General features: G+C 35.8%; 3 protein-coding genes across 7 annotated transcripts; all 3 read left to right on the top strand.

Moving 5' to 3' along the window:
• Positions 1-2,128: 2,128 nt before the first annotated feature.
• Positions 2,129-6,233, top strand: LOC133318660 (uncharacterized). The gene is made up of 3 exons (XM_061520706.1): positions 2,129-3,231; positions 4,158-4,828; positions 5,212-6,233. The coding sequence occupies exons 1-3, from the start codon at positions 2,129-2,131 to the stop codon at positions 6,231-6,233; spliced, it is 2,796 nt and encodes a 931-aa protein (XP_061376690.1).
• Positions 6,234-7,358: 1,125 nt separating this feature from the next.
• Positions 7,359-16,811, top strand: LOC133318642 (uncharacterized). 5 transcript variants are annotated; one of them, XM_061520672.1, is made up of 15 exons: positions 7,359-7,495; positions 8,174-8,262; positions 8,403-8,511; positions 8,604-8,756; positions 9,872-9,976; positions 12,714-12,797; positions 12,881-12,996; positions 13,192-13,293; positions 13,385-13,498; positions 13,605-13,661; positions 13,776-13,842; positions 13,962-14,015; positions 14,885-14,962; positions 16,147-16,182; positions 16,396-16,811. In XM_061520672.1, exons 2-15 carry the CDS (start codon positions 8,243-8,245, stop codon positions 16,495-16,497), a joined length of 1,197 nt encoding a protein of 398 aa, XP_061376656.1. In that variant the 5' UTR covers positions 7,359-7,495; positions 8,174-8,242; the 3' UTR covers positions 16,498-16,811. The 5 variants fall into 5 exon arrangements, with proteins under 5 accessions (XP_061376656.1, XP_061376658.1, XP_061376657.1 ...); XM_061520674.1 differs by having other exon boundaries at positions 8,153-8,262; positions 8,427-8,511; XM_061520673.1 differs by having other exon boundaries at positions 8,153-8,262; positions 14,888-14,962.
• Positions 16,812-21,718: 4,907 nt separating this feature from the next.
• Positions 21,719-25,339, top strand: LOC133318674 (UDP-xylose transporter 1-like). The gene is made up of 8 exons (XM_061520730.1): positions 21,719-21,732; positions 22,235-22,360; positions 22,477-22,661; positions 23,574-23,641; positions 23,740-23,872; positions 24,013-24,174; positions 24,577-24,849; positions 25,153-25,339. The coding sequence occupies exons 2-8, from the start codon at positions 22,240-22,242 to the stop codon at positions 25,255-25,257; spliced, it is 1,047 nt and encodes a 348-aa protein (XP_061376714.1). The 5' UTR covers positions 21,719-21,732; positions 22,235-22,239; the 3' UTR covers positions 25,258-25,339.
• Positions 25,340-26,055: the final 716 nt, after the last annotated feature.

Here is a 26,055-nt window from a genome sequence, read left to right as displayed (position 1 = left end):
GTTCATAGATTATTGAGAAATTCAAATGTAATGAAATGTCCTATTCATTAATAATGAACTACGTAAATTTTATATAAATGAAAGAACTAGTGATCTCAATATCATAGACATTGTGTGAGTTGTGTCGACCCATTTAGTGCAGTTGGGCTAGTTTGACCAATTGATAACTGTGAGGTGTGGGCTCCACACATATCTAAACCCATGTGTCCATTCTTTTTCCTTCTGCAACTCCAATGGAAAATCACCAGAAAACGAGGAAAAGATAAGTGGAAATGGGCCAATTCAGAAAAAATAAAATAAAATTATGTTCCCAGTATTCGTATTCCAATGCATTTTTTCTTGTCTAAGCGACTAATATTTATTTGAATTCTATCTTCTGTAAGCGAACCAATCCTTGATTTTCATGCGTCCAACCCGCTTAAGTTCGGCTTTTAGCCATTAAAGAAAGCTTGCTGCTAATTTCATTTACGTGTCTTCTGCAAAAAAAGTCAAATACACCTAACATATAAAATTTCTGACTAATTTGTCTCCTTTATACTCAATCTTCCTTATCTCTAGCCAACACTTGCATTCTTTGCCACGGTAACCAAACAAGTGCCTCACCATTGATTGTGGTGCGAATACATATATATATGGGTCCGTGTTGTCCTTTCACTGCTGAACGAGAAAAGTTGCAACAAATCTTTAATAGGATAAGTAGTTGTATCCTATTCTAAAAAAAAAGAAACATGTTATTGTACTTTTTCCCATCTGCAGTGACATAAGAGATACATATCCCTATATATATATATATATATATATATATATATATATATATATATACGTAAGTTTGTTTAGCTTTAGGTCTCTACGCTAGCTTAGCTTGTTTTGCTGAAGAAGAAGAAAAAAAAAAAGCTCTGTTTCTTCACCCTTTGCACATTGTGTTTGTGTCAAAGCTAGTGAGTAATGCGTGTATGATCTCCATCCCATGTTCTTTCTCGTGCTTGTTTGTGCCTTAATTGTTAAATATTATTAATATATGTTTCCTTTACTACTTGATGCCTTTCATTTAAAGCAAGATGTAAATCTTAGGAGTTGATTTTGAGTTTTGACCAAGGCCGTATATCGTGTATTATTCTATGTTATTTTGTTTTTATTTCTTTAGTCTTTATTTTCAAGTTGAATGTGGAAACTGGAAACTCACAAGGGATATATATATATATAAAATTGAAAATGTAGGAGGAGAAAAGAAAAGAGTAAACAACTGAACACAAAGATCAAAGATGAGTAAGGAGTCCATGCAGTGCCAAAAACGCAGGGGGTGGCCCTTTTCTGCGGCATTGAATCTGGCTTTTTAATGGTGTCTTAAGGGTCTAGTAATAAAGGTAACTCGTTTTGCTTGCATTCTTAATTAGCATAATTGGTTAGCCCATGTGACCTTTGATGCATTTTTCATGTTAATATATGTTCGATCCTGTTCAACATAAAGTTGGTATTTGTATCTTGGATTGGTATGATCACGAGAGTCCATGGAAGTGACACCGAAAGGGGTAACGGATTACTGTGCACAATAATAATACGGCATGGGATGCGTGGTCAATGATAGGCAAGAGAATAAAGAATTCAGAGTGTGTACTTGCTTAACCCTTTATTTATAAAACGGATTACCGGATTACCTGTAGATGTAAAATCGTCATAGGATTGAGTCTGTTGAGGGATGAGATAAGTAGTTTATCCTTTTATCTTTTAAGTGTATCACTTGTTGTTATGTTGTCCACAACAATATATATATTTTTTGGTGGAAAACTTTTCCACTAAAGCATAATAAAAGGCATAGAAGCGGTTGTTCTCCATTACTATCTTCATCACCAATTTTTCAGAACCTATCTTTTGGTTTTATTTCTCCTCCATCTCCAACTAGTTACTCTTCCAGAGTCTTAGATGTGGTTGATGTTGGATTTCCATTTTCATATCATAAAACAGTTATATCAGTCACTGGACTGAAAACATTTGGTGAGACTCAATCCCACCTTTCTTTGCAAATTTTGCGCTGCATTATGGCTTGTGTGTAGGGACTAGGAACTAGGGACTAACTTTGTCTGTGTTCTTCTACAGGTGGGACAATATTGAATCTACTTCGATTTGCAAAATGGTTTTTGGTCGAAACTCCATTTGGAGAAGTGGGGATAGCTTGGAAGGGATGGTTAATGACCATGTTGGTGGAAAGACCAAATTTAAGGCTCAAAAAATTGGCTCCACTAAGCTTGTGGCAGCCCTCACATGTTTTCAATTTTTCTTTGCAGTTTATGCAACATTTTTATTGTACTACCTAAGTCCTTCTATAGATTTACCAACCAAGCCAGATTTTACGTGGGCTACCCAAATTGCACAACAATGGAAGCACCTCATGATCAGACCCCAAGTAGTGGGTCGTCACAAAGAAGCTTCCTCTCTAATCCAAGAGGAAATAAAACCTATTACTTCATCTGAAGTGTGCCAGAATGAGAAGATAGATTTCATGCAAAAAAAGTCCAATGATGTTCAAATGATTAAGTTGAAGAGAGAGCTATACGACGAGGTTTTGAACTTCCAGAGAGAGACTATTGGTACTGAGAGTCTAGCTGAGTTACTTGCAATGAAATCCAAATGGGATTTGCAAGGTTCAAACAGACCAAAAATCACAATATTACTGAACCACTTCAAAAGAAAGACACTTTGTGCTCAGCTTGATTCCTTGCTCCAACAGACCCTCCCATTCCATCATGTTTGGGTGCTTTCATTTGGGAGCCCCAATGAGCTCTCACTGAGGAGAATTGTGGATCACTATAACGACTCAAGAATCAGTTTCATTAGCTCAAGTTATGATTTCAAGTACTATGGAAGGTTCCAAATGGCTCTGCAGACCGAAGCTGATCTGGTGTACATTGTTGATGATGACATGATTCCTGGTAGGAAGATGTTGCAGATTTTAGCGCACGTGGCTGGGACAGACAAATACAAAAACTCTGTTCTAGGGAGTATTGGAAGGATATTGCCTTTTAGACAAAAGGATTTCACATTTCCTAGTTACAGAAAATTTCGGTCTAAAGAAGCAGGGCTTTATTTGCCAGATCCTGCTTATGATATCACAGTTGATAAAATTGTGCAGGTGGATTTCTTATCCAGTTCATGGTTTTTATCTGCTGAGCTTGTCAAGACCCTCTTCGTTGAGACTCCTTTTACCTTTGCAACTGGTGAAGATCTGCACCTCAGGTAATACATGTGGTTAAATTCTACAAAAAAATCTTTTTAACTATTTTATGAAGATACATTTTAGTTGGTGAAAGTAAAACTACATAATCGTGATAGCTTATTTGAACTCTTGACTATACAAGTCAAACAGTCATTAATTTGACTATGCCAAAGTACAATGTAGTTGATGCTATTAGGTTCACAAACACTAATAAGTAGGACAAGTTGCACTATTCACATATTAGCGTTTACTTAAGAATTAGAAATTGGACTTTCTGTTTGGTTTCCACCAAAAGAATTGTGTCATGTCTTATTACAATTCTTTTTGGCGACTATGTACTATCTTGGTTAAGAACGTGATCCTTCTTATATTGCAGCACTGTCTAGTAGGCAGCTAAATTATAGTGTGTAAATTAAGTTGAAATCCCAGATATATTGAAAACATCCAAAGTACTAGTTGGGTGCAAAACCTGTTTTCAAGCATCCTTTGCCTTTTTATAGGTGTAAAGAATCAATTCAACCCAAAAGGTTAAGCTCCCTCACACGAGAGTTCACTGGGCTTGAAAGAAAGTGGGAGACGGTGAGGATCGAACTTGTGACCTTGTAGTCACTCAAGCTCTGATACCATGCAAAGAACCAATTCAACCCAAAAATTTAAGTTGTTGGATAAAGTTACATTAATGATTTTATATATCTCAACAATAGGAAAGAATCTTCTTATATATTCTTTGGTCAATAATCTAATTTTTTTTTGTTATCCCGTTAATATTTAATTTATTTGACATTCTAACTTCAGAGCCCGTGAGTTTATTTCAACAAAACAAACCATTCATCATTGACCAGCCTACCCTAGGGATCACTTTTATATTTCTATATTGTTGTTGCTGATTTGTCCAAGTTTTCAAGTTCATTATTCTTATGATTTTTTTTTTTCTTTTTTATTGCAGCTATCAGCTTCAGAAGTATAGAAATGCTGGCTCGTTTGTTCTTCCGGTTGACCCTAATGACAAGGAAACCTGGGGTGATAGTGAACACAGGCTTGCCTATGTGTCCGAAACCACTGTAATTTTCAAGGACATAATTCAAGTAAGGGATGATCAATGGTGGAAAGCACTTTCTAGTGGTTATGTGACCCAGTGGGCAGCAATTTATCCTCAAAAAGTTGATGCACTCTTTTATGCTCACTCTATTGAGGAAGTGAAAGCACTTGCACCTCTTCTTGAAAAGTTTGGGTCCACTTTTGGCAAGAAGGCCTACATTGTTGTCTCCGGAGGCAATTTCTGCCCCTGTGAAGATGCTGCAAAAGCACTGAATTGGCCTGTGTTGGTATGTAAAGAGCGTCGTTTCAAGATATTTGATTTGGCAATTGGTGCACTTTCTGGGGTATCAAACTCAGAGGTGCCAGTAATACAAGCAGTGTACTCCAGCATGAAGGGTTTGATCAAAATTCACAATCCCAGTGTTGTAATCACCGTAGCTGACATTGATCCTAACGTGAGGAAAGCTCTAAAGATGGCATCAGAGAGTCACTCAAATGGCACCACTCTTGTTCTTTTACCAAGGGCTTCAGTGTCAAAAGTTCTTTGGATGGCTGATCTGCGTTCAACAGCATTGCCAAGTAATAACAAATTTTCCACTCTTAGCCAATCTATTTTCTGTATATATACTTCTTGTCACATCATAAATGATAAACCCCACATCATATATAGCTTCCTTGTTTAATAGGATAGGGAAAAGGAACATAAGCTTGTGTCTTTAGGTGATTTACACAAAGTCTGACAAGTAAGACTCTGTGTAAATATAAAAAGTTTTTTTTTTTTTCTCTCTCTAGTCACATTACTGACGTGTAAAATAAAAATAAAAAGCAACTTTTCAGATCTACACAAAGTATTACTAGTCAGACTTTGTGTAAATTATTAAAAGGACACAACTTGTGTCCTTTTAAACGACCTCCACTTAACGCATAATAACAAGTTATCTAACATATATTTTCATGCACAGATTGGAACCGGATGCGGATCTCTGTCAACATCATTACCCAAAACCGAGCCAATTCACTAACAAGGCTACTCAAATCTCTGAGTGAAGCCTACTATATTGAGGATGAAGTTCCCATTACTTTCAACATGGACAGCAAGGTAGATGAGGCAACTATAAGACTAGTAAGTTCATTTGAGTGGCCTCATGGACCCAAAACCCTGAGGAGGAGAATTATCCAAGGAGGTCTCATCCGAGCCGTGAGTGAGAGTTGGTATCCATCTTCTGATGATGACTTTGGTCTCTTACTTGAAGATGATATCGAAGTTTCACCTTACTATTACCTTTGGATCAAGTATGCACTCTTGTCTTACCACTATGACCCTCAGGTCTCTCTCCCTGAGCTCTCCTCCATTTCCCTCTACACCCCAAGGTTGGTTGAAGTTGTCAAAGAAAGGCCAAAATGGAATGCCACTGAATTCTTCAAACGAATCCATCCCAACACACCTTACCTTCACCAATTACCTTGCAGTTGGGGAGCAGTATTCTTCCCTAAGCAATGGAGAGAGTTTTATGTGTATATGAACGTGAGGTTCACTGAGGATGCAAAGGCAAACCCAGTTCAAATTCCAAAGTCTAGAACAAATGGGTGGCAAGCTTCATGGAAGAAGTTCCTTATAGACATGATGTATCTTAGAGGCTATGTTAGTCTCTATCCTAATTTCCCAAACCAGGCATGCTTTTCAACCAACCATATGGAACCAGGGACACATATAACTGCAAAAGATAATGTGGTGAGACATAACAAACAAGACTTTGAGGTGCCATTGTTGAAAGAAGATTTCAGAAACTTGTTGCCAGGAATGAAATTGCCACCAGCATCAAGGCTACCATCTCTGAATCTCTTCAATCAGCCAGTTTCTCTCAAGGGCCTCAAGGCTGCTGGAGCTAAGTTGGGTCAGGATGTGCTTAAATGTGACAATGCAACTGAAATAGTAACTGTGCATCATGATACGGGTCTACCACACCGCTGCTCTAGATTCTAAAGAGTTTTTCATTGTTCTGATTGATTGATTATTTTTTATCTCCTTATTATGGATTCAATTCTGTTCTAGTCTTAAGTTAAAGTGGGAAATAGAGTCCACGATTTTGTTGTCAAGGGAATAGCAAGAGTTGCACTCATATTTCCCAAAAAGACAAGGTGATGATTGAACACATATCATTCTTAATGAAGAATTGTAATTAAATTGTTGATATTGGAAAGTGGCTAGTTCAAATTGAAGGATATTTATGGGCAGAATTGAATAATTGTCACACATAACTGTACAATTGCATGATCATGAAGTAAACAAAAAAAAATATATATATTATAGGTTGGCAATGCTTAACTATGCTTTTATACAATTGCATACACTGACAAAGAAGATAGGCTGGCATATCAAGTTATGAACTTCTAGGAAGTGCATCAAAATTACATGATATCGTCATCACCAAATTAAAAAAAAAAAAAGTTTGGTGTTTAAAACGGAAAGGTTAAGAGTTGGCATCTGTTTGATGCAGGGAAGGGGGCTTGTATGACTCATTACCTATACTTTCATAAACTCATTTATTTTATGGGTTTATCATTTAACATGACCACACAAACTTTTCTACACGCATAATATTTTGCGGGACCCGTATGTTTTTTGACTGAGGGCAAGAGAAATTCTTAATTTGTTTTCTAGATATGATATTTTTCTATTTATATATCATCGAATACATACTGTTTGTGATAGATTTTAAAAGCATTTAATAATTCAGATTAAAGGGTAAAACAAAAAAAAACAAAAAAACATACAAGAGCTTTTCATGAGTATAATTAAAAAAGAGAAAAGGTGTTAATTCACAACAGAAAAAAGAGTGCTAACCATACGATACGATGGCATAGCCTAAATCCACCCTCATGATTTACAAAAAAAAAAAAAAAAAATCCACCCTCATGGTGTGAGTTGACCAGTCAAAATCAAACTCATACACGTATCCTCGACTTGGCACGATCTCATAGGCCGTTAAAAAAATAATAATAATAAAGTAAGGGAAATAGAAAACTAAGGTGGGGGTAGTTTCGTCATATAAATTCCGAGAGCGGAATTTTCAGTTTCGGCTACACAAACAAACTCACACATTAACAATGGTCATGCGTCTGTTTGCGACTGTATGATTCTCATATATAAAATTCTCTCTCTCTCTCTCTCTTTCTCTCTCATTGATTCGATCGAGATCGAAGAAGAAGCAGAGACTGAACCCTAGCGTTTCTCCGATCGATTCTGTAAGTATATTTCCGTTTTATTTCTTTGCAATGACATTCCTTCATGCGTCCTTTTTCCTCTTCACGAAGGAGGAATTGTAAAATCTATATGGAAGCTCTTAAATTCGGTGTTGTGTTCTGTCCATAATTTTACCAGGATAGTAGCGTGCCGTGTTAATGAATGTTTGTTTTATCATTTTTTGTTTCGTTTGATTCTGTAACGCGAATCAACGATGCAATGTGGCTGTGAAATTGTGCAATTTTCTTCTTCGATTGCAATTTTAGCGCCATGTCAGTTTCATATGTTTTGTTTAGCTGTATTTTGTTTTTGTTTTTGGGGCAAATTGCACTATGTCAGTTTCATATCATTTTAGAGTATCAGGACTCGAAATGCTTACTACTCAGTAATAGTGTACTTAAGTATTAACACTAAAAAGCACGCCTGTGCTTGATCCTTTTATACTTGGTACAGAAGTATGGAAACTTCCCAAGAACCTTACCACTAGCCTAATCCTAGTGGCTTTAAATGCTTAATACTGTCTTTGCTTTGGAAGTTATTGGTTTCAATGTCTTAAATATGTTACTGATAAACTGCAATATTTTTGCATCTTTGTCCTCTCACACTCAGCCTGACTACTACTCGTGTCTTATGCCTGGTCGTTCTTTTTGTTGTTGAAGGATGATATATTTGCTTCAGAGTTTGCATAAGGATCTGAACCTTTTCCGGGTGTTAAATCTCTTGACTTGATTGTGGGAGATACTAACTGGATGGGTACAATGCATCGCAGGTAAGAACAAATTTGTTTTGTAGATGATCCCTTCTTTGCTTGGTATCTTAACATTAACAGAATAATGGGAATTACTGGCACTTGTTCTTTTTGTCCATTCCACCAAAATGCTTGAATTTAGTTTACTATTTCTTCTGTAGTGCACTTAAAAGATCAAATGACAGCACCAGGATTATCATCGCAGCAATTATGGGATTCGCCTTTGGTTTTTTTATTGGTATTTCATTTTCATCCGCGCATTTGACTAAGGTATTATTTGCAACCGTAATTCTTTTCAGCATTGCATATAGCATTTATCATCCGTTTAAATTTTTTCCTCCTTTTTTGCTTATATTTTGCAGATTAGCTTACTTTCAGGTGTAGGTAATCCTTTTAATGTACCTATAGCTGAAATAGACAGATTTTCAGCTGATGTAGACAGATCTCCCGCTGTTATTGACGAATCTTCTGGAACCAAAAATCTTGAAGCCCTAGGGTCAATTAGATTACCAAAGGTAATTTCCATGCTTATTCTTTAGATGGACCTGCATGCATACAATTATATTCTCAGATATGTAAAGCTGCAGATTTAGATCAATAATTATCTTCCAGGAGAACATCCTTTGTTTGTTAGCACAGATATACTGGGTGAGACTATTCATCGGAAAGGTGGAGTTTGATCTTTGTTTCTTTCTTCATAGAATATGTACTATTATCATTTCCTAGCAATTGTTTTGTCTTATATAAGATATTTTGGAATACTTATTGCTACTAAGCTTTCTCCGCGTTTACTTGTAGGGGCTTAAAAAATCATGATCGAAACTTTCTTTTAAATTCTATTCTATTAAGATTTTAAGGGGTACAAATTGAATTTTCAAATATATATAAATTAATAATTTTTTTTAATGGAATTGCATTTTAAAATTTCTCTGTGGTTGATTATTTTTTAACTTGTTCCATAATAATTAATAAGTTATATTTAGATGATGTATTACTTATCAGATAGAAAAATTATTACACACTTTAATTCCAACAAGTAGAAATCTGCTTGTTTGTTGAAAAAAAAATATATGTGAAAGCAAGCTTTTATTTGAACTAATCTTAAGCCTATATGTTGTTTATAAAAATGTGAGTAGGTGCAGGTTTTGATGAGCTTATCAACATTAAAAGTTGTGAATGATTAGCAATTTATGTGATTAGATGAATTAGGTTATTATTTGAACTAATATAATGTTTTGTTTGTTTGTACAACAATGATTTTGGTGCCGATGTTCTGGAATCAGTAGCTTATCAACTTTGAAATTTGTAAGAATTAGTACAAAGTATGCTGAAAATGCAAACTTGTGCTTCAGAAATATGAATAATTCTTGCTATTACAATCCGACAAACATTAAGGTTGAATGTGCTTTTAGCTTTGGCTCATCCATGAGGGACTGTCAAGGTTTTTGTTATGATTTAACAACTTTTTAGAATTATTTCCTGTAATTATCTGTCAGGTGTGATTCTTGCTGCATTACAGCTATATATTTCATTTAGCATGTCAGTATTGTATAATTATACTTGATTTAGATTTGCAGCAATACGATTTATCAAGCAAATCAAGTCTGATTAAAAGTTGCTACTTTTGCAGATAAATGTTCCATCAAATCCTCGTGGAGCCGAATCACTACCCCCAGGAATTGTTGTATCAGAATCTGATTTTTATTTGCGCAGACTATGGGGTGAACCTAGTGAAGTATGATAAAAAACAGTTATTTACTATGAAAGAAATTATCTTTGGCTTGTAGTCATACTTGAAGTTGAGGAATTGTGTGTCTAGTACAACCACACAAGAGTTATATTTATAATAATGAGATACAAGGGCTTGGGCCCTATTTACCAGATATAGGACTAACTAACACACCTTAATATATACATTCTAACACTCCCTCTTAAGCTGGTGCTTTAATATCGTTTGCATCAAGCTTTTTACAAATATAGGCAACCTAGGCAACCCGAGGACCCCTAAGAGCCTTAGTGAAAATATTTGCAAGCTGATTATTGGAGTTGATGAATGTTGTCTCGATCTCTCCAGACTGAATCTTTTCTTGGTTAAAATGACAATTAATTTCGATGTGCTTGATCCGGAGGATATGTGCAACGCTACTTGATTGTCACAAATTAATTTCATTGGTCGTTGTTCATAGAGACTTAGTTCTTTGATCAATTGCTTTAACCTGATGACCTCACGCATTGCAGTCCCCATTGCTCGATACTCAACTTCTGCACTTGATCTAGCTACCACGACTTGCTTCTTACTCTTCCAAGAAATTAGATTTCTCCCAAAAATGACATAATGACCTAAGATGGAACGTTTATTTGAAGAGGATCCTGCCTAATCAACATATAAGTAGCCACAAACATCAATATGCCTCTTATCTTTATTTAATAAGCCTTTTCTTGGTGCTTTGTTGATGTATTGGAGAATTCTGACAATTGCGTTCCAATGGGAATCACAAGGAGAGTCTAGACACTAACTATGAAAGAAATATCCGATCTTGTTGTTGTAAGATAATTCTACTTCCCGACCAGTCTTCGATAATGATCAAGATTTGTAAATGGCTTCCCTTGTCCAGGTAAAAGCTTGACATTAGGATCCATAGGTGTATTGATAGGCTTGCACCTCAACATGCCAGTTTCCTCCTGAATATTCAAGGCATACTTCATCTGAGAAATGGAGATGTCATGTTAAGATTGTACCACCTCAATGCCTAAGAAATATCGAAGCTTGCCTAGATCTTTAGTCTGAAATTGACTAAACAAGTATTGTTTTGGCTGTTCAATCTCAACTAGATTGCTACTAGTTATGATAATGTCAACTACATAGACTAAGGGATAGATAAACTGATCGAGGGAACTATGCCAATAGAAAACAAAGTGATCAGTTTCGCTATGAGCTAAGCCAAAAGCCTGAATAGCTGAATTGAAACAAATAAACCAAGTATGAGGTGAAGAAAATCCCCATGGTCTGCACTGGGAATAGCCACAGTAAGAGCAAAGGATGTTGACTCTGTGTGAGCAAGAGCAATGGAGATAGGCTTATGATGTTTCTTCCTACAATGTTCCTCAATATGTCCCAATTTATGATAGAAAAAACTGTGAGGTCTGTTACTACCACGACCACGGCCACTACCGCGTGAGACAAGATTGCGGTCTCCCATCGTAATGGTTCACAGACCTAAAAAAAGTAGTAATAATAATAATTAGATTCAAGAGAACCTGCAAAACACACAAAAGGGCTAAAAATACCAAAAAGAAAAAGGGAATAAATAGCTTCAAATGGTGGACCTACAGCCGAAGCAAGACGAATCTTGTCAATCGAAGGGTGGCGATTGATCTATGGCAGAACAAAGAATAGAGGCTCGTGAACGAGTCATCACACGTGCGCAAGGGAAAGCCTGCATGTGTAGTAGTAGTTAGTGCATGTGAAGGGTTCTAGCGGCCAGACTTGGACTACATCGTAGATTGGGAAGAGGCGACCATTTCTCATGGTGGTTCGGCTAGAAACAATGGCCGAAAAATACCTCACGCGCCGACAAGGGAAAACTGACGTTGGAGCTTCTTAATGTGTGTGGGAGCGCGTAAATGGTTGGCTGCCAGAGGGACCTAGACAGACTTGGTCACCAGAAGGAGAAAGATCCAATCACGTGGTCGTCAACCGAAAATGCCGCCAACAGCAGACAGTGATAGCTGGCGAGGCCTGGTTGGACAATGATCAAACAGTTGCTTATGCTAGAAGCTGATGGAGATTAACTAGTAGGATGTGTGGTAGTGACAGCTTGCCGGTAAGACCCTCATCAAGGAATTAGGGTTTTGCGGAAGCAGGGTTCCCAGAACGTGAGCCCAGATACCAACTTGAAGTTGAGGAATTGTGTGTCTAGTACAACCACACAAGGGTTATATTTATAATCATAAGATATTTGGTCTTGGGCTCTATTTACTTGATACGAGACTAACGCACCTTAATATATACATTCTAACAGTTATTAACTCTCATATAGTACTATAAATATGACTCAGAATTTGAACTATCTGAAATTGAAACAAACCCCCACGTTCATGCCCTCTTTCTCTCTCATTTGCATGTGTTGTCTATGGGTTGTGATGATGGGTGGTCACATGAAAACAGAGAGCGAGGCTTAGCAATATTTCTTTTCATTATTCGATCTAAGTTTCACATGATATAGGAGACAAATCAAAACTATGTTGTCCGATGCATGTCTAGCATGCCCATATTGGCTAGAGATGTGCACTTATCCCGATTCTGTCTTCATGCAGCTTTTATGCATGCATGAGACCATTGCATGAGAGTGTGTTAGGAGGTATGCATATTGATAAGCTGGTGTGCTGATATGGATTGTGCTGACATGTTACACATCTATTTCTTTGATATTTTTTTCACAAATCTTACAATGAAGCACTGAATTCTGCAGGATCTGAAGAGAAAGCCAAAGTATTTATTAACATTCACTGTTGGTTATGATCAGAGGCATAATATCGATGCTGCAGTAAAAAAGGTTACAGAGATTGACTATGTTTATATTTGTGAATTTATTTATATATGTTCATCAAGAGTACTGACTATTGTATTGTTCTGTAGTTTTCTGATGATTTTGCAATTTTGCTCTTTCATTATGATGGTCGGACTAGTGAATGGGATCAGTTTGAGTGGTCAAGGAATGCAATCCATGTCAGTGCAAGGAAACAAACAAAATGGTATAATTTTTTCCCTCCTTCTTTTGCTTTTAACTTAAGGAATTCATAAGCAAAGTATTGAGCAGTAGGAAGCCAATTTTTTGTGTTCACATTTAACTTGGGAATTCATAAAAGAGCTTGTCATTATTAGGAGTGGTGATCTTATTGCTTCACTCCTTTACTTTATCAATTTTCTTCTTACTTGATGTTATGCAGGTGGTATGCTAAAAGGTTTTTGCACCCTGATATAGTATCAGCTTATGAATATATTTTTATTTGGGATGAAGATCTTGGAGTGGAACACTTCGATGGAGACAAGTATTATTTTCATCTGTCTAGTCTAGTCTGCTCAAATTTGACAGTGTATGCAACTTTTGGTTTGATTAATTAACTATATTCTATTCACCAGGTATATTAATTTAGTCAAAAAACATGGCTTGGAGATCTCTCAACCTGGTCTTGAGCCCAATAATGGATTGACATGGGAGATGACAAAGAGGAGGGGTGACAGAGAAGTCCACAAGTATTCCTTTGGCCTTCCTTTCTTTCTAATTTTAATCATTGATGTAATAAGGTGCTTTTTATCATGCCTTCAAATTTAACACATTTATCTATGTATTGGCAAATAGGGTTACAGAAGAGAAACCAGGCTGGTGTAGTGATCCACATTTGCCTCCTTGTGCAGCGTATGCTCTCTCTCCCACCCTGTTTCAAAGTTTAATTGTTGTATTGCAATAACATATTCTTAGACTTTCTTTTCATTTTCTATTTAGTTAACATTATTTCTTTTGTTATTTTAGATTTGTGGAAATTATGGCTCCTGTCTTTTCTCGGGAAGCATGGCGTTGTGTGTGGCATATGATTCAGGTATTTTCATATCACATGGTTATGGTAATAAAACTGAATGAATAAGTGATTTTTCCTTTTAAATGATATAAACAAACTTTTTATTTACCCTGATGGACTTTTCAAATATATGCTTGTAGAATGATCTAGTGCATGGATGGGGATTGGACTTTGCTCTTAGAAGATGTGTCGAGGTCAGCAGATTATGTTATCTATTTATTTTCACCCCTTCCTGATGCTTGGTTTAGTATCCTTTTTGTTAGCCTTGTTGGTAGTTGGGTATGCTTTAATCGGTCATGCATGCCTTCAGATGCCAAGCTCGTAAGTAGCCATATGAATATAATCAAATGATTTAAACTCTAGCATAACTTTCCATTTTTCTTTTTGATTTTTGAACTTCTCCCATGACATGATTTCATGGTTTTCAAGCGTTCTTTTTCATATTAATAATTTTGGCTTGTGTTATTTCTTAAATTACTATATAGATTTTCGGGATTGTGGCCAGTTGCAATTCATGATATGCATTCTATGGTTTCATTTATGCTTGAATTATTCAAAAAGGCTTCCGCAGTCCTCTAACCCTTTTTTGTCCCTTTCATGTTTATGAATCTTCCAAGGGTCTTTTTTTGTGAGAAACCTGTATATTTTGTGCTTGTAAAGAACCAATTCAACACAAAAGCTTAAGCTGTTGAGTGAGGCTACGTTAATGGTTTTACATAACTCTAACACGCCCCCTCACACGAGAACCCATTGGGCTTGAAGGGTGGACAATGCACATGTCCAGCTACCTGTGCTAAGAAACTCCACAATACTGAATTAATTATTAATTAAATGGGGGGGGGGTGAGGATCGAATCCGTGACATGAGGCTTTGATACCATGTGAAGAATCAATTCAACCGAAAAGCTTAAGCTGTTGGGTGAGGCTACATTAATGGTTTAATATAACTCAACAGTGCTAAATATGGGGTTACGTTCTCATCACTTCAATAAAATCTTTTTAGAACAAGCATTTTGATTTAAGGACACCTTGCTTTAATTTGAATCCTTTTTGCATATTTTTAGCAGCCAGCACATGAAAAAATTGGCGTAATTGATTCACAATGGATTGTTCATCAAGTAATTCCTTCTCTCGGGAATCAGGTTAGTCATCACTAGCTTACAAGATATTTATGACCACTTATTTCCTTTCATGATAACAATCTAAATTGAGTGTGCTTTTATAAGTGCATATGTTTGTTGGGATTATGTGTAGGCTATGCTTGGTGATTCAGGCAGAAAATAAAATTTATTTTGACATAACCAAGTCTATATGAAATATATCTAGATTTTGTTGTTTGTTTCAACTTTCAAGATATTTTTATTTTCCACCTACTCAACAAAACATGGTAGTAGCATGTGAATCGTAGAAGTTGATTTTGGATAATATATCAATGAGAAGTTCATGCTGGCCAGGGCCAGAATTAGGATCAAAGGGCTTTTTTCAATTAGAAAAAAAAATTTAAAGGTGAAAATTGATATTCCAAAACATTTTGGGGAGGCTTTAACTAGTTCTGGTCCCGATACTGGCATTCCTTCTGTATACGATAGCTACTATATTTTATCCCAAAAAGCTTTTGCATTTTTCGCTCTGTAATGTGGATTATAGCGCTTGCTAAATAGAGAGATGTATTCAGGATCAAGGGTTGCTATCAGTTTACCTTACATTAATATTTCTGCATGATTCCTTTCAAGCATCAAATTAGTATCCGTGGAACCCAATGCATCCTACAAACAATTCCTTTTGCAAGTTCTCTCTCTCTCTCTCTCTCTTGGTTAGGACATCTGTGTTAAAAACCAAGGCCTTAGTTTTTTGTCACTCGTGTTGGAGAGAACAATAGGACTTTTCTAACTTATTGTATCTAGTTTTTTATACACAGATGATAGAATTTTCTTCTATTGATTTGATTTGTAAGTGTAAGCTTTTTTTTTTCTTCCTTTTCACTTTTTTTTTTTTTGGTTTTTGCCAAGAGGAGAGGGGGGGGGGGGGGGGGGGGGTAGGTATTGCCATGAAAATGAAAAGATAAATGTAAAAGGATAGTTACTCGAGCAATGCTGATCTTTTTTTATATTTATGTCATCGAGTTTATTGAGATATTTTAGTGTGGAACAAAGCATAAATTATAAAGTTAAAATCTTTTATCATCATGGGGTGCAATACAAGAAATAGTTGCCTTTACTCACCATAGCAGTACGTCAGGACCGTTACTTCTTTTGCTTCTGTTGCAAGAAATTTTGTATTAATTTTCAAATATAATTTTTCTGAGATATATACTGTATAATTTCAGGGAGAGGCTGACAATGGATTACAGCCAAGGGATGCGGTTTGTATTTTTTCCCTCTAATAATGCTACATAGTACTTACACAAGCTTTTGCTTACACAAACTGCACAGTTGGCTTCTCTTTCAAGTTCTAATAGAGCTACATGTGCAATTATGTAGAGTAGTGAATGCAAGATCGGTTGTATTTGTCGTGCTGACATTTTTGCCCCTCCTTTTTACACAAATGTTTTATGCTTTTCCGGTGACTCTTTCAGGTCCGAACCAGATGCAGAAGTGAATGGGCTCAGTTTCAAGTTCGCCTCACCAATGCTGATAAGGAGTATCTTGAAGGACTTAAACGTAATGGGAAAGGTTGATATATGGATCCCCCTTCCTATTGTACATGTTTTACATATACTGGGGGGGTGTTTCTTGTGTATTGGTTTCTTCCCTCAGGTGCCCGGTGTATTTTATGAGCCATCCTTTTTTTTATATATTCATATCTTTACAGTTTACAATACATGTCGCGTGGTTGGTAGTTTGGAAAGGAAAAAGGAAATCACACCTTTTGCTAGAATTAGGCTTATTTCCTCCTTATGCTGCCTGTCTTCTGTACTAATTTTCCAATCAGCACTACCAATCATAAGCGACTAGAATGTTTTGGATAAGCTGCATGGGTATGTGGTTTGGGCGTCGTTGTACCCAAAAAAACATTAGCAATTTCTAAAGCGAGATCTCGCTTTTTATCCAAGGCTTCAAATTTCTAGATTCGAGAAATGGTAAAAGGTTAAAACAATTCTAAAGCCTGAAATGCCTTGGCGTATAATCGTAGGTATAGAAAGTTCAAATTATACTTATTTGAAAGGTAGTTTATTTTTAATCCGAATCATTCTATATGAGAGATGTTGAATCTGTTTCTTACTTTTCAAATTATCTAAGTGAATTACAGTCAACCTAAGATATCATAAGTAAAAAAGTTAAATACATCATTATGGATGTTAAAATGGATTAGATTTAATAAGTTCTGGCTCAACTTATTCAATATGAAATAGGTGAATTTTTTAAAAAATCAAAACGATTCGGTTTAGTTGGAAACGATTTGGTTTGGTGCGGAACCGGTTTTGGTTTATCCTATTCTGAAAAGAAAAAAAATTAAAGAAATAAAGTAATAAAAATTAGTTCGGTTCGGTTTGAAAATAGTTCGGTTCTTAAACTGGTTTCGGTTCATGAATTGGTTCTTTAAAAATCGGTTTGGTTCATGAACTGATTTTTAAAAATTGATTATTTTAAGGGCAATTCGATTTGATTCACGGTTCGGTTCAGTTTTTTTGATTATTTTGTATCTTGTTAATATAAAATAGGTTAGATTTTGAAAATTCTATTTTCAACCGAGTTCACTTCAACCTAACTTCCCCAGAAAATTAGTTAGTCTGAACTCTAATGTATACTAACTTGTAATGGATTGTGTCAGCCCGCATGCTAGAAGTAGAGGTGTTCGCGGTCTGGATTGAATCGATTTTGGAAGCAAAAATCATATAATCCAATTCCTTTGGTTTGATCATATAATCATCTATTCGGTTTGGGTTTTTTTTCAAATCTGATCCAATTTTTTTCGGTTTGGATTGGATCGATTTTTAATTTTTGGAAAATTCTAAATTTTATTTCATAATTATTATGCAAATAACATCTTTGGTATATATTGACTTTGTAAATTATTATTTTTTAAATACAAAAGCATTAGTAATCTATAATATAGTTTTTTTTGGACAATAAGATGTGAAGCTCTACATAGACAAAATTTTTGTTGATGAGATGTAACTAAATTTTTTCTTGAGTTTAGTTGATACCCAATGGGTCTTGGTTTTAGAAATTTTTGAGCTATGATTGGAGAAAGATCCTAGTAGATAGAAGGAAATTAATATATTGGATCGGTTTGAATTGGATCGGTTTTCATCAACTCATCCAAAAATCGATCCAATCAAATTAAAAGTTACGATTTTTTTTGGTTTTCGATTTTTCGATTTTCGATTTATTCGGTTATCGGTTTTTCGGTTCGGTCACCGCAATTTGAATCGGTTGATGAACACCCCTAGCTAAGCTTAAATGTTGAATTTAAAGTCTAAATCCATTAAGCTGTCAGTGAGTTTTCAGTCCACCACAGTCATGGTCCAATCCCGTTGTCCCTGTCCAATTCCACGGGGCAACTGAGACCAACTGTATTGTCCATGGTCAATAACATATTGAACCCTACTCCGTAGGACCCTGAAACACTTTATTAAGTTTTTACTACAGTCATGGCCAAAGCTTCACCACCACCAGTTACAGCTGCAGTCAAATTCTTGATGCAGCTCAGACATCTGAGTCTCTTTTTATCGGATTCAGCTCTGGCGTGCTCTGTGTGACTTATTGGAATAGTCGTCAAAGAACAGAGGACAATGATGGAAATTTTACAGTTGCTACATTGTAGTGTTGTGAGTAGGCATGATTCTTGAATATGATAGTTTCGTAATGAAAAACAAAGATAAAAAAGGACAACAAAATATGATAGATAGGACGTGAGAAAGGTCATGAAAGAGTGAAATGCAAAGAACTTGATTAAGTATAACAATTTTTTTTTAACAAGGACTTATGACCATGGTTGTGAAAACGGTGTTTCTTTGCCTAGGCAGATAGAAATTGCAGTCAACAACATGTACCTTTTTCGATGCAATCCTTTTAAAAAGAAATAAAAAAAAGGTTAAAAATGGCGTGGAAAATGGTAAAATCGAAAATATAAACATTTGTAATTTATAAAAAAAAAAAAAAAAAAAAGGAGAATATTCTTACTAGGGTGTTCATTGTCCAATCCAAACCGACTCAAACCGCGGTGACCGAACCGAATAACCGATAACCAAAAAAAACCGAAAATCGAAAAATCGAAAACCAAAAAAAAGCCGCAACTTTTAATTTGATTGAATCGGTTTTCGAATTGCTTAATGAAAACCGATCTAATCCAAACTGATACAATATATTAATTTTCCTCTACTTACTTTGGTCTTTCTCCAATCATAATCCAAAAATTTCTAAACCCAAGACCCATTAACCCATCAACTAAACTCAAGAAAAAACCTAGTCACATCTCATCAACAAAATTTCATCTGTGTAGAGCTTCATATCTCATTGCCCCAAAAAAAAATATTATCGTTTACTGATCCTTTTGTATTTCAATTTTTTTTACAAAGTCAATATATATATATAAAAGATGTTATCAAACAAATTTTAGGATTTTCAAAAAATCGAAATCTGATCCAATCCAAACCGAAAAAAATTGTATTGGATCGGATCGGATTTGAAAAAAAGTCTAAACCGAATGGATGATTACATGGTAAAACCGAAGAGATTGGATCGGATAAGTTTTGCTTCCAAAACCGATCCAATCCAGACCGCGAACACCCCTAATTCTTACTACCAAAAAATTTCACTATCAACCCACTACCTATCTAATCACCATTGGATCAAAGAGAGAATATTAAAAAAAAAAATTGAAGAGAGATAAAATCAACAGCGGGGCCAAGGGAGGACTAGGGTGGGCGACCGCCCCCTCCAAAATTTGAAGAAATTTTTTCATTAATGATGAATGCAAACAGTGGGAGAGCCATGGGGTGCTAGGGTTAGGGTCGCCCCCCAAAAGTGGATCTCATCATTCTCTGGCAATAAACAAAGCTGAGATTGTAATGGCCGAGGAGACATCTTTTTGGGGCTAAAATATGGGAGCAGAGGCTCCTTTTTTTATTAGGTCATCTGTAAAAGTAACTGTTGGGGTTTCTTTGTGTGAAAAAAATTGCTCAACACAAGAAAAGACATTGGCTTTGAACGATGAAAGGTTTTATTGATATGGGTCGGTTTCAGAACAGACGAAAACACAAAGATATGTATGTGGGAAGGGAAACAAAAAGGAAACAGAAAAAGTTTTGCTGATATGATGCTCCTCAGCCCCAAAACATTTTTTGATCTACTCTCTCTCCTCCATGATTTATCAATCTCTCACTTACAATGACACAACTTTACGTCCTTTAAAATGACACATACTTTTTTCCCATAAGAATATCCCCTAGAAAAACTAGATATATTTTGTCGTGTATATTTAGTTCGGACGTAGGAAGTGTGCATACGTTAATCTGAGCAACTTAGTCTGAACACTTCAATTGTAACACCAAATAAATCGTCTATGTAAAAGCCTACGCATCATGTTAAGGTGTATCATCGATTCGTACTGTCCTCTACTCAAAAGGATTGTCAAACAAGCTCAATGTTTAAGCAAGAAATACTAGCGTTTACATCTAATGTCAATCATTATCTATAACTGCAAAACACTTTTTTACTCTTTATAACTATTAGGTTTTCATCTATTGGTTTGCATTAGACAATATTCAAACTGTTCAAGATACCTAAATTTCATCCTTTCTTCGTTATTCGGTCCAGGCCCAGCTCTGTCATTCAACAATATTTTAAAGGGGATTACCCCACCAAAAAAGAAAAAAAGAAAAAAAGAATTTTTGAAGGAAACACTACTTTTCTTTCAAAATGAAAAAAATAAAAAATAAAAAATCAAAGCCTTGTTTAGGAATTAGGAGTGAGGTTGAAGTCTGTTGAATTGGGTTGGGGAGTCTTGCTTGAAATGGCAGATAACTGGCCTAAAAAGAAATGTTAGTTTCACTCACCTTCCTGACTTGTGAGTCAAGACACTCGTTTAGTACACAATTTATGAAAAGCCATGTGGAACAAATGAGTTTGGTAATGACATTTGCCATATAATATGCAGCATTCAGCTGTTGGACCAATACGCCCTCTTGATTTTAACATCTTATCTGTCCAATCTTGCTTTTTGCTGCTTTGTTCATTCAAAAAGAAATTGTGATTTTATTTTTTTCTGAAAATATTTCAATCGGTTCATCGCTTCATAACTAATTCAATTCTGGATAGATTCAGAATTAAGACTTTAAATTTCTCCCAAAAATGATACTGGAATATACTCTCACTCACCCCCACCTGCTTAGCTCTCATGCTTAACTACCATCATTTTGTAAGAAATTGTGATTTTGTTTGTCCACAAGTCCACAAGGACAGGGGCCTTTTGGTAATTCAAACGACCAGTGACAAACCATGTTTTATGTTATCGGTGATCTCTATTTTCACTGTCTTGCTTCAAATGGCCGTTTAATTAGGCACCAACTAACCTATCAAAAATATAAAGGCCATAGAAGCTGCATTCCAATACAAGCTTACCCTCCAATCTCTCTCTTCTCCAACCATTCTATCTCTTCTTTAGAATACAACTCTCTCTCCCTATAAACGCTGCCTTTTTACCTGAGAGCTTAGTAGTAGGAGCCCTTACACCTTGCAGAGCCATTTCACCATTCCCAAGTTAAGGTATGTGATGAGACCATGCAACTCAGTCATTGACACAGAGTTATGTATGACCATTTTTATTTTATGCTCAGTCACATGTTTATTGAACTTGGTTTCCTTTCTATATCTTGCGTGATAACTTTCAGGGCTCCTACCACGCACTATCTCCAAGGTCGATCTCATATTAATATATCAGTCATTCTTCTTAGTCAAAATTAAATAAGGTACGTATTATAATGAATTCCTTTTTGGTACCAACCATAAAGTAAAGCTAAAGAGTTCATTTATGACTGCTGAACTATTAATCTATTATGCCTTTTCAGTATGTAATAATAAATTGATAGCTGAAGTTACTTGTGTGAATTTGAAAATTATGAAGTTAACTTTGATACAATAAAGAAAAAGAAACCAAAGTTAGATTTTAAATAAAACAAGAAAAAAAAAAAAAGTGATTTAGTAAAAGAAAAGTGTATGCATGTCTCATTAGACTAGAATAAAATGCAAAAATGGCTCTATGAAAAGTTATCTATTTGTTTTTTATAAAATAAATCAATTATACGTACTTTGAATCATGTTGGGTATGGCTCATACTTCGCATGCTGACGAGGGCCCTAATTATCGGGGTCAGCAGAAAGGCAACTAAGGTCCCGCTCTTTTTCCAATTTGTGTGTTGTCGATTTCCAATAAATCCTGCATTGAGAAGAATCTTGAAAAATATATTGACAGCAAAGATGGGAGAGAAGTCAATCTTCCAACTGGGTGTTATTGGTGCACTATTTCTCTCAGTAGCTTCTTCTGTCTCCATTGTCATCTGCAACAAAGCCTTGATGAGCAATCTTGGCTTCCCTTTCGGTGATTATCATTTTGATCCCACTTTAAGAATTATATATGATATCGGTTATCAAAAGTCAAATTCATTAGTATCTGCTAACTGTTCTTTTCTTTTGTTCTTTTTGAATTTGGGCCAGCCACAACGCTTACTAGTTGGCATTTGATGGTCACATTTTGCACCCTTCATGTGGCTCAACGCTTAAACCTGTTCGTGACCAAGTCCATTGACATGAAGACGGTCATGCTTTTTGGTTTTCTAAATGGCATCTCCATTGGATTTCTCAACTTGAGCCTTGGCTTCAATTCCATTGGATTCTACCAGGTTTATCACAATATTACTACCATAGTCCAATGATTAACTAAAGTTCAGAAGAACTAAATATTATAATGTGAGAGTTCAGTTTATTTCTCTCTCTTTTTTTCTTTCAAATCACTTACCAACACAGTAACTAAACAATATTTTCATTGCCATTGTGTTACGGTTTTTTATTTTTATTTTATTATTTTTTGAATTGTTGGGTTGTTCAAGTAGTGGATAGTTATTTCTAGAGTAAATACCATTTTTGGTCCTCAGTAAATTTTACGATTTCCGCTTTAGTCCCTAGCAAATAAAAAGGCTATTCGTGATCTCCAAGAAATTCAAAGTGGACCCATTTTAGTCCTTTTGAGTGACTAATATGGGTCTTTTTTGAATTTGTGAGGGACCACGATTTCAATTAAATGGGTCTATTTTGAATTTCTTAGGGACCACGAATAGCTTTTTTATTTGCTAGGGACTAAAGCGGGCATCGTGAAATTTGCTGAGGACCAAAAATGGTATTTACTCTTATTTCTGTTTCAACCTTTCTAAATGATAGGTTATAGTTATTGGTGGAGTCTATCTAGTGCTAGTGGATAGTTATTTCTAAGGTTGTCTTGTATTATCTATTTAAACCTTGAAGTATTTGAATAAAGAGAATCAGAAGAATTATTTAGAAAATAGCACTTTGTGCAAGAGGTCGGACTTTCTCGGTAAAACCATTTGAGGTTAGGCTTCCTCAATAAAGCCAAATTTTCATTTTTATTTATTGTGTTCGTAACACGTTACAACTAGATTGCTGCAGAAATTAACCCTTACTAGAATGTAAACAAACGCAATCCTTTTTAAACTTAGGGATATGTATGTGTGTCTGTGTTGACTGTTGAACCATTCTTCACGTATTGATTTTTACCTTTTGGAATGATTATTTTGTAGATGACCAAACTTGCGATCATACCATTCACTGTGTTATTAGAAACTATTTTCCTAAAGAAGCAGTTCAGGTAAAAAGTTAATGAAAGGACTCAACACTACTAATATTCAAATTAAACAATAGTCATGTTTATTTACTGTAAACCCTTATGCTATTTAATACGTGCAGCCAGAAAATAAAATTCTCTTTATTCCTATTACTTGTTGGAGTTGGCATTGCCTCTATCACAGACCTTCAGCTCAATTTTGTGGGAACTATACTTTCCCTTCTGGCAATCATAACAACATGTGTTGGCCAAATTGTATCCTTGTACTGCTCATTCTTTCAGTTGTAGCATATAATTATTGTTATCAATTAATTATAATGGTTTAGACTCACTTGACTTAAAGCTGAGTAATTGGATATTTCATATTTGAATTCTTAACCTAGTGTTCAATTTAGCTGACCAACACAATACAGAAGAAGCTCAATGTCTCTTCCACACAGCTACTCTACCACTCTGCCCCATTCCAAGCAGCAATTCTTTTTGTTTCAGGTCCTTTTGTGGATCAGATGCTAACCAAGCAAAATGTCTTTGCTTACAAATATTCTTCTATAGTCTTGGTAATATTAAATCCTCACTATGTGTTATATTATTATATTTGTTGAGATATATAAAATCATTAATGTAACCTCACCCAACAACTTAAGCTTTTGGGTTGAATTGGTTTTTTACATGATATCAAAGTCTGGGTGTACCGGGTTCGATCCTCACCGCCCCCACTTTCTTTCCAGTGGAATTTCTTTCTTCGCATAGGTAGGTGGGCCTGTGCATCATGCACCCTTCAAGTCCAGTGGGCTCTCGTGTGAGGGGGCGTAACCTCACCCAACAGCTTAAGTTTTTGGGTTGAATTGGTTCTTTACAATATTACATGCATATACAATTGCTAAATATTACCATATGAAATATGACTGATATTCTCAAGTGAACTTTACTTTCTTTCTTTTTTTAAACAAAAAATTCAGGCATTCATCATCCTGTCCTGCTTGATAGCAGTTTCTGTGAACTTCAGTACTTTTCTAGTTATAGGAAAAACATCTCCTGTAACTTATCAAGTGCTAGGACACCTCAAGACTTGCCTTGTTCTAGGATTTGGCTACACATTACTCCATGACCCCTTCACCGGAAGGAACATTATTGGAATACTAGTTGCTGTTTTTGGGATGGGTTTGTACTCTTATTTTTGTACTGAGGAGAACAAAAAGAAACAGTTAGGTGATCTCCCATTGGCCTCTCAGGTACTTACTTATCTTTTTCATCCTTGTCTCTTTGCTTCTTAGATTTTCTTTGCTCTATCTTCTTGTCTTAGTGTTTATCTAGTTGTTTATAAGAACTTAATAGTTATTCATTTTTGGGAAAAACTACTCTTATACTACATGTGATAACTTTTTCTCGTACACACTCTTCGATAACTGTGTCATCTTTTTTTTTTTCTTTTTTTTTTTAGATAGTGGAGCCCACAAATTTGTCTATATGACATGAGATAACTTATCTCCTTCAACATGAGATTAATGAAACCCTTCATTTTTTATTGTTTACAGGTTAAAGACAAAGATAGTTCACCACTTTCAGTAGGGAAAAACATGGGTAATCAAGAGGAGGAAAATCATGAGACAAAGAAATCAAGCAAGGATTCTGTTAATTAAAAGAACAGGCTCTATGTCTTTTAAGATGTCTTATATTTTGGGGTTCTTTCAATATTTAGGGAACTTGTAATGAGTGTAAATCAAATTTTGTTTAATAAGTTTTCTGAACTTCAAGTCAGTGCATTTCCTTTACCAACTTAGGAAATATAGCTTTCTTGAATTTGTAATCATTTTTCTGTGTCAATTTATGGGTAGACCACATCAATTATTTTGTTATTGATCACTATATTGATGATATTGTTCTCAATAACAGTCATGAAGATAACTGTTGCATTTCATTTTAACATTACTGTAAAAAATATTGTATGTGTATTTTGTAGTGCTTGGGCTACTTAAGATTCTCTGGAATCTTGACTAGACTCATATTATCACAGGTTATATTCAATTTCAATTTTGCACTAAGAATTCATCAGAGTACTCTCTTCTGAACCAATCAATTAGAGGTGGCAAAGCGGGTTGCCCGCCCCGCCCCGCCCCTGCCCGCCAAAAAGCGGGCTGGCCCGCCCCGCTCCGCCATTGAAGGTGGGCTAGATATCTCTGCCCGCCCCGCCCGGGCGGGGCGGGCTGCCCGCCAAGCCCGTCACATTTTACACTAAAAATTAAAAAAAAAAAAAAATCAGCCCGGGCGGGCTGGCGGGCTTGGCGGGCAGCGGGTTTAAAAAACTCAGCCCGCCCCGCCCCGTTTGACGGGCGGGGCGGACCGGCCCGGCAGGCTCGGCCCATTTTGCCAGCTCTACAATCGATCAAAGCTTACTTAAACATTTAAACTCCAAAAAACTTACTTGCCATAGAAAACTT

Source organism: Gastrolobium bilobum, unplaced genomic scaffold, assembly GCF_033153095.1.
Source record: "Gastrolobium bilobum isolate Gb01-03AN ecotype WA unplaced genomic scaffold, APGP_CSIRO_Gbil_v1 utg1425, whole genome shotgun sequence".
Lineage (NCBI taxonomy): Eukaryota > Viridiplantae > Streptophyta > Magnoliopsida > Fabales > Fabaceae > Gastrolobium > Gastrolobium bilobum.
This window is presented reverse-complemented; position numbering and strand designations above follow the sequence as displayed.

Bases quoted from the DNA above. Each gene is read 5' to 3' on its own strand.
- LOC133318642 (XM_061520672.1), top strand. From the start codon at position 8,243: ATGGGTACAATGCATCGCAG. The intron at 8,512-8,603 runs GTATTATTTGCA...TATATTTTGCAG, and splicing joins CATCCGCGCATTTGACTAAG to ATTAGCTTACTTTCAGGTGT. The intron at 14,963-16,146 runs GTTAGTCATCAC...GTATAATTTCAG, and splicing joins TTCCTTCTCTCGGGAATCAG to GGAGAGGCTGACAATGGATT.
- LOC133318660 (XM_061520706.1), top strand. From the start codon at position 2,129: ATGGTTTTTGGTCGAAACTCCATTTGGAGAAGTGGGGATAGCTTGGAA. The intron at 3,232-4,157 runs GTAATACATGTG...TTTTTATTGCAG, and splicing joins GGTGAAGATCTGCACCTCAG to CTATCAGCTTCAGAAGTATA. The intron at 4,829-5,211 runs GTAATAACAAAT...TTTCATGCACAG, and splicing joins GCGTTCAACAGCATTGCCAA to ATTGGAACCGGATGCGGATC.
- LOC133318674 (XM_061520730.1), top strand. From the start codon at position 22,240: ATGGGAGAGAAGTCAATCTTCCAACTGGGTGTTATTGGTGCACTATTT. The intron at 23,642-23,739 runs GTAAAAAGTTAA...TAATACGTGCAG, and splicing joins TTCCTAAAGAAGCAGTTCAG to CCAGAAAATAAAATTCTCTT. The intron at 24,850-25,152 runs GTACTTACTTAT...TATTGTTTACAG, and splicing joins ATCTCCCATTGGCCTCTCAG to GTTAAAGACAAAGATAGTTC.